Genomic DNA, 7,898 nt, shown 5'->3' on the forward strand with positions numbered 1-7,898 from the left:
GGGGGCAATTAGAGAGGCACTGGAAGAAGAAGAAGGAGGGAATTTATGAAAGGATATTCCAGAACTAATTACTGTCAGTAAGAAACACGCAGGGAGCAACGTAATACCCAGGGTGGCCAATAGGGATAAAAGCTTAGAGAGAAATCTGTCCTGACCTAGTAGTGGAGACTGTTTAAAAACACTGATCTCCACTTAGCTTGTGAATGTGCATCCTCCTCTTTCTCACTCATACATCCTCTCTCTCTTCTCTCTCTCTCTGACACACACACATGCTCCTGGATTTGCAGCAGCCAGACATCTAGGGCTCTCCTTGGCATCCACAGGACAGAGTCAGACGGGATTAAGAAACCACAGCAGTAAGTACTCGCAGCACTAAATGTTTATGAAGTGGCATGCTGTCAGAGCCTAGATTTAACAGCAGAAATGCAGGAGGACTTTGATGGAAAGTGGTTGTGTTTGGTTATTTATTTTATCCCCCTCCCCTCCTCCCCCTTAGGAACTGCTGCAAGCTGCCTCTCCAGGATGTACAACTTCACCTTTTGTTTTACGGATGCTTGTTTACTCTGCAGGTGGTAACCTCCGGGCTGCCAGTAACCCATTCACTGCCCAGCCTGATCGGGGGCGCCGGTGACCACTTCCCTCAGCCGACAGAAGGAGGCAAATGATGAATTCAGACAATTTAACCTCCCAAAGCTTCCTCTCTGCCATTCACAGCAATGCCAGCAGTTTGTTCTCAGGGCTCCAGTTTGTTCAGTCCTTCAAGCCACTGATCATCCCCTGCTACTCCCTGGTGGTTTTCGTCGGTGTCATTGGGAATTACCTTCTCATTTACGTTATCTGCAAGACAAAGAAAATGCACAATGTCACCAACTTCCTGGTAGGCAACCTGGCTTTCTCAGACATGCTCATGTGTGCCACCTGCGTGCCCCTGACCCTGGCATATGCCTTTGAGCCCAGGGGGTGGGTGTACGGCCGGTTCATGTGCTACTTCGTTTTCCTGATGCAGCCCGTCACCGTCTTTGTCTCTGTCTTCACTCTGACTGTCATAGCCGTGGACAGGTACTATGCCATGGTCTACCCCTTCCGCAGGAGGCTCACCATCCCTATTTGTGCCTACATCCTGGCTGCTATCTGGCTGCTGAGCTGTACCTTGGCCGCCCCAGCCTTGGTCCATACTTACCACGCGGAGTTCCCAGAGCTGGACTTCTCCATCTGCGAGGAGTTTTGGTTCCACATGAAGAGGGATCGCTTAGCTTACGCCTACAGCACTCTCATCATCACCTACATACTGCCTTTGACAGTCATCTCCTTGTCCTACCTGAGAATCTCAGTCAAGCTGAAGAACCGTGTGGTCCCAGGCAACGTCACCCAGGGCCAGGCTGAGTGGGATCGAGCCAGGAGGAGAAAGACTTTTCGCTTGCTGGTCTTAGTGGTGGTGGCTTTTGGGGTTTGTTGGCTACCTCTGCACATCTTCAACATGATAAAGGACATAGACATCAGCTTGATCGACAAGCAGTACTTCAACTTCATCCAGCTGCTCTGCCACTGGTTTGCAATGATGTCTGCTTGTACCAATGCCTTCCTCTATGCCTGGCTCCATGACAGCTTCAGGGGGGAGCTGAAGAAAATGTTTGCCTGGAGAAAGAAGAAAATTGGCCCCACTACAAACTGCATTATGGCCAGTGTGGTGCTGTAAACGAGAGTGGTGGGAATGCACTTCCTTCATACGGTAACTTTCTAAGTCTTTCCCACTTCGAATTAGCCCTCATTCCTGACATTTGGCCTCAGGACTCAGATCTAACAACACAGCTCTCACGTGTAGCTTCTCCAGTACCTCTGCTCTTACAGGAGGAGAGGAAGATGTCATGTCCCCAAAAAGGTCTTTACTTGATGGGAGCTAGAGGCCAAGGAGACACAACCAGATACCCTTGTGTAAGCTACAGGGATTCATCCTATCTGTAAGGGATATTGTTGGCAGCACAAAGTTGGGATTTGGGCCAGAGAGAAAAAAGGATGACTATGAGAGCTAATAATGTCTCAATGAGGAAGTAATGAGTGAAAATTAAATCTGAAGATCTACCCAGAGTGCAGTCCTTAGCACAGAATCTAAGGCAGAGGACTAACAATATTCCTGTGGTCCTCCTGGGTTACAGCCACGCCAAAACTAGCCTAAGGCTCTCTGAAATGCCCTTCCTGTGGAGCTGTCTCAGCTGTGGGCAGGAAATCAAGTTGGTAGGCGCTGCTCTGAGCACTCCTCTGCCAGCTGAGCCACGCTGGCAGCAGCAGTGTGCAAGGGTTTCCCCACTCCAGAGGGTGAGAGTGATGTATGGAGTGATGCTGTCAGATCATCCACACTCCCTCCAAGTGCCTCTACACAGGACAATTGGCTGCCTTGCTCATCTGTGTCCCATGCTGGGATGTTCTGTGTCTACACTTCTTGGTTCCCTGCCTCACTGCCATGTTCTCCTTGCTGCTGGTTGAGTGGATGGAACATCTGCCTTGGCAGCAGGACTGCTCACCTGCCCACCACGGCCAGCTGCAACAGGCAGGAGCCTGTGCTTTATGTTCGTTAGAACCCAGCATCGTCATGCAGTGCCAAACCTCCAGCAGCACAGCATGCAGCAAGGTGAGATGCAGTATTCCAAGAGGGGGAGTAAAAGTGGGGTGATGTTACTTCAGTGAGGCACAGCTGCCACATGGAGTGGCTGACAGCCTGCTTGCAGAGTCACCTGGTGAGCTTGCTGATGCTGCCATCAAGGAAGGACAGACTGGAAACATAACGTGTGGTGGGAGGACATCCACAGAAGGGGACATTATGACATACCATCTCTTTCCTAACACTGAATTGTGTTCCTGCCATTGCCTCTTGTAACCCATGTTTGCTGACCCTGCTGCAAGGTGGCTGTGTTCTCAGGCAGAGAAGTGGACCTCGTCGTAGACTTGCCGTGCTGAGATGTTTTCCATTCATTCCTTGAGGAGCTGATTTTGACATGTAGCAATGCTGCCATCAACTTTGATCCCCAGAATTTATCTCCAGGCTTTAATACCATCTTCAGGAGTGCTTGTGGAGGTGTCTGTTAAGAGACAGCAGGTGGAAGGGGCTGTTGACACGGAGCAGTGCACAAGCTTTGTGTGAACCAGTCAAAGAAAGCTGTCACACGGAGCGGAGTGGCAAATGCTCTCTTTTAAAGGAGTCTTTTGAGAAGAAACAATTTCCTCTGACATTCACCTTTCAGTAAGATGAGGGAGTTAGAAGCTATAATCAGCTTAATGGTTTCCAGTGTCTTTCCTTCTCTGACTGAACTGGAAATATCTGAGATAATAGATAAGTATATGGGACAAACTTCTTCCAGCCTGCTCAGCTGGAAACTGGGATGGCATAAGGAACTCCCTGATACTGAGCTCAGATCAGCCAGAGCACATTCCAGGGGCAGTTTTGGCCACAGTCAGCAAGGGCATCTGTCCAGCTGCAACTGCACATGGCCAGAAATGTGTGGGCTGAGAGGCAAAGCAAACAGACAAGAGGGGAGAGGGCAGAAAGAGAGTTTGGTTAGTTTGTAAATGTCCTCCTCCTGTGAAAGTGTGAATGTTGTTCTCCCCATCAGCATTTGGTAAGATTAATCTGGTTAAAAAAAGTCCCACACAGATGCACATGCACACACTGGGAAAAGCACTGGATAGAACACTTGAAATCCCTTTTTGCAAAGCTCCCTGAAATTTCAAGCTGTTCTGCTGCTAGTAACGAGGAGCTGGGTATTAGAAGCTGGGGTGGTTTTGAGGCTCAGGTGCCTTTGACATAGCCACAAAGAAAAAGTCCTCCAAAAGAGAGAAGGACTCAGGGGACAGACAGGTTGTCCTAGGATATTGTATTATGTTATTCTATTCCATTTTCTGGTGTTCCTTTTATTTAAGGAAAAGCATAACTGATATTCTCCTCTCCCTTCTCCTCTCCCTTCTCCTCTCCCTTCTCCTCTCCCTTCTCCTCTCCCTTCTCCTCTCCCTTCTCCTCTCCCTTCTCCTCTCCCTTCTCCTCTCCCTTCTCCTCTCCCTTCTCCTCTCCTCTCCCTTCTCCTCTCCTCTCCCTTCTCCTCTCCTCTCCCTTCTCCTCTCCTCTCCCTTCTCCTCTCCTCTCCCTTCTCCTCTCCTCTCCCTTCTCCTCTCCTCTCCCTTCTCCTCTCCTCTCCCTTCTCCTCTCCTCTCCCTTCTCCTCTCCTCTCCCTTCTCCTCTCCTCTCCCTTCTCCTCTCCTCTCCCTTCTCCTCTCCTCTCCCTTCTCCTCTCCTCTCCCTTCTCCTCTCCTCTCCCTTCTCCTCTCCTCTCCCTTCTCCTCTCCTCTCCCTTCTCCTCTCCTCTCCCTTCTCCTCTCCTCTCCCTTCTCCTCTCCTCTCCCTTCTCCTCTCCTCTCCCTTCTCCTCTCCTCTCCCTTCTCCTCTCCTCTCCCTTCTCCTCTCCTCTCCCTTCTCCTCTCCTCTCCCTTTTCCCTTCTCCTCCCCCTTCTCCCTTCTCCTCCCTCCTCCCTTCTCCCCCCTTTTCCCCCCTTCTCCTCCCTTCCCTTCTCTTGTTTCCCCTTGAGAAGAGCAGGAGCCTCTTATCTCCTGGTTTGTGTGGGGGGAGAAGTCTTTGGCTGGCAGGGGACTTTCAAGCTACACCACAAGGCCTGATGAGGCTGGGTAGGGTGTAGGTTTCTGAAAGGTTTTGGCCTGGTAGGCTGCCTGGTTTGTGAATGTATTCATTCTACCTGAAAGCCTTTTGTGTATACAGTTGTAAATAGAACTTCCATTTAAACTTCCAACCCAGTTGTGCAGCAGGTTTATTGTTGCTCCCCCAAAAGGAGTAGCATCTCTTTTCTGTCCCTTTGGTCCTGGGTAGCTCATGGCTCAAAACCAGGACAGAAGCTGACTGCAGAGACACTGAAACAAAGAGGTCCTTTTGAGGTGGGCATTGCTTGTGCTCACTTGGTGGCTGTGGGTTTCTGCCTTGCTTACCAAGATTCAAAGACCTGATTTACCTATTAAAGTTTGGTTTGCTTTTGCTGGTTTAGGCAACAGGGGGGTTTGGGGTTGTTTTGGGTTGGTTTTTCTTCAGGCTCAGTACAGCAAGTTACTGGAATAGCTGGTGCTTTTGAAAAGGGGAAAGAACACTTCCAAACATAACCTCCACATGGAATAAGCTTCTCAGCTTTTGTTCCAGGGCTCTTCTGAAGAGAAGAGTAGGACACTGAGAGAGCCCTGAAACAACACAGCGTAGAGGAGCATCAAATAACATCAAAATGCTGATTTTTAGGGATTTTTTCTTCTTCTTCAATGGAATTGTGGTACTTCAAGCTGTTCATTTGTACCTGTGTGGAGGTTAATTAGTATTGAGAGGGCCCACAATGTTTGCAACCTCAGACACTAAATACAAGCAGTGCTGTCACCCAGTGATCCAGAGCCCAGTGGAGCAACTGGGAAGACTCTTCTTAACCACAGTGGGCCTGGGATAATTTCTTTCTTACACACCATGGCTTTTTTCTCCCCCTCATTTGGTAGCACTGCAGTTTGTCTTATTAATGTTCTCCTGAATGTTAGTGACTGCAGATGTCTGCTGCAGAGAGCTGCATGAAGCAAACAAGAGCTGGGATTTATCACTCTGGTTAGTTTTTTTCCCTTCTCTTCTTTTTCATTGCTTTGTTTTCCTTGAGCCAGCAAGGAAGGGCTGTTCTGTGCATATATTGTTCCCACAGAGACAGATGCACTGGGAACATCTTGCTGCTGGCAGCCCCTGGAGCTGCAGTTACAGCAGTGCTGAGCTCTGTCAACTCAAGGAGGTCCTTAGGAGTGTCCTGCAGAGCAGACACTGTCGATAAAGTGCTGGTTTAACCTGTACATGGCTTGAATCTGTCAGAACTTGCATTTCCAGACCTTCCTAGGACCAGGCTTTGGAAATCCATACCCAAATATCAGTGTTTCCCAGCCCTCGGCTCCTGAAGCTCTTTCTCTCTCCTCAGTAGCTCCCTTGCCCCACCTCAGTGGTCCAGCAAGGCCACATTTTTTCCCAGGCTTTCCCTGCACAGCACACACAAGAGTCCAGCCTCAAGCTGGAGGGCTGGGGGGGCTTGCAGGCCAGTGGAGACCGGGACACAGCTGCAGTCACTCAGCTCCACCTCTGAATTGAGCCCCAACATCTCTGCTCAGTGTAATTACTGCTTTCTCTGATATCCAGAGGAATAAACAATAACAAGATCTAGAGGCATGTTGGTGCTCTTCTCTAATCCAGTTATGCAAATAATTATATTAAAAGCCATCTTGTGAAATGTGTTTGCTAATCTCTGCCCTTCCCTGGGGAGCTGCTGTGCCTCTCTGAGAGACCAGAGCTCATGGCTACAGTATATTCTTATTTTATGGGGGTATAATTTTTAATTACAATTTCAGGAATCATTTTGTGCCTTGATTTCATAAGGCAGCCTGCTTCAAAACTTGGAGAACCTCTTAACTTCCCCTGTAAGAGCTGCAGTTGTTGTTTCTTGCTTACACCCAAATCCAAGGATTCACAGGAGTGAGACAGGGCAGCTGATACTCAGGGATCTGTGTCTGAGCTGAGCCCCAGGTGTTCTGCATCTTACAGCAGTAAATTCAGCCCAGGGGGGTTGTGGAGTCTCCCTCTCTGGAGAGATTCAAGAATCTCCTGGATGTGTTTCTGTGTGCTCTGGTGTGGGTGATCCTGCTCTAGCAGGCAGGTTGGACTGGAGGAGCTTTTGAGGTCTCTTCCAGTCTCTGATTCTGTGATTCATGTTATTTATGATGGCTCCTTGGGCAGCTGCTGAAGCACAATCCCTGGTAAACACTCCTAGGTGTACTGTGGAGTTTGTATGAATCACAGAATGTTAGGGGTTGGAAGGGACCTAAAAAGCTCGTCCAGTCCAACCCCCTGCCAGAGCAGGAGCACCTAGAGCACCTAGACCAAACAGCCAAAGCAACAAAACCTCACTGAACCTCAGGTAGTGTCATGCAGAATTGGTCTCTCTATGGCAGCTCAGAGCAGTCCTTGAGGACTAACTTCTTTGTGCAATGCTTTGGTTGAAGCACATTTTCCTTATACTTGGGTGTAAAAGACAGTCAGAGCTGTATTTGTATCATATTGATGGACTGAGACTTTATCTTGGATGGGCAAAAGCAGATCCTTCCTCAAGGCCATTCCTCACAAGAGCAGAGTGAGTCTCCCCAGCTGGCAGATTGGGGGAGGCTGATATTTTAATACCAGCTGAGCAGCAGATGCTCTGTACAGTCCTAACTGAGCAAGCCTTGCTTGTTGAGGTGTCAGTGGTGAGTTATAATTAGATGCCTTCAGATGATACAGGGTACAGAGATAAGCTGGAAACAGCACACCTGGGGAAAAAGCCAAATCAGACAGAACTGCACAATGCATCCACCAGTCTGCCCACCAGACAAGAGGAGGGCAGAGAGAGCAACAGCCTAATGAAGGTAAAGCTGCTGCTGTCTTTGCCACTTTGGCATGAAGAAATACAACACAGGTTTGTACCTCCTAAGCCTCCCCTCTCACTGCCTGCTATCTTTTACTGTCTATGAAAAAAACCAGTTGTATTCCTGGAGAAAAGGTTGCTCAAAGCAAAACTTTCTGCCTCATAGAAAGCACACAGAAACCAGAGCAGCTTTCTGAAGTGAAGAGCAGCATTGTCTCTCCAAAAACTCTTTCTCCAGGCAGAAAGATCCAGATGTGCCTGACACACAGTCTGTGCAGACCTGCAGCTGGCAGGAGCAATGCCTGCAGCCTGCCTGACACTTGGAGCACTGGCTTTTGTGGGGGCATCAAGCAAATACCCCTCCCCATGACCTCATTCTGGGTCAAACCCATTGCTAGCTCTGCCCCTTTGTACCTGATTTCCCTCCACATCAGCAAGAG

General features: G+C 49.1%; 1 protein-coding gene across 1 annotated transcript; it reads left to right on the top strand.

Moving 5' to 3' along the window:
* Positions 1–259: 259 nt before the first annotated feature.
* On the top strand, positions 260–1,696 carry PRLHR (prolactin releasing hormone receptor). Its single transcript, XM_009909424.2, has 2 exons — positions 260–356; positions 570–1,696. Exon 2 carries the CDS (start codon positions 662–664, stop codon positions 1,694–1,696), a length of 1,035 nt encoding a protein of 344 aa, XP_009907726.2. The 5' UTR covers positions 260–356; positions 570–661.
* Positions 1,697–7,898: the final 6,202 nt, after the last annotated feature.

This window comes from Dryobates pubescens, chromosome 8 (assembly GCF_014839835.1).
Source record: "Dryobates pubescens isolate bDryPub1 chromosome 8, bDryPub1.pri, whole genome shotgun sequence".
Lineage (NCBI taxonomy): Eukaryota > Metazoa > Chordata > Aves > Piciformes > Picidae > Dryobates > Dryobates pubescens.

Bases quoted from the DNA above. Each gene is read 5' to 3' on its own strand.
- PRLHR (XM_009909424.2), top strand. From the start codon at position 662: ATGATGAATTCAGACAATTTAACCTCCCAAAGCTTCCTCTCTGCCATT.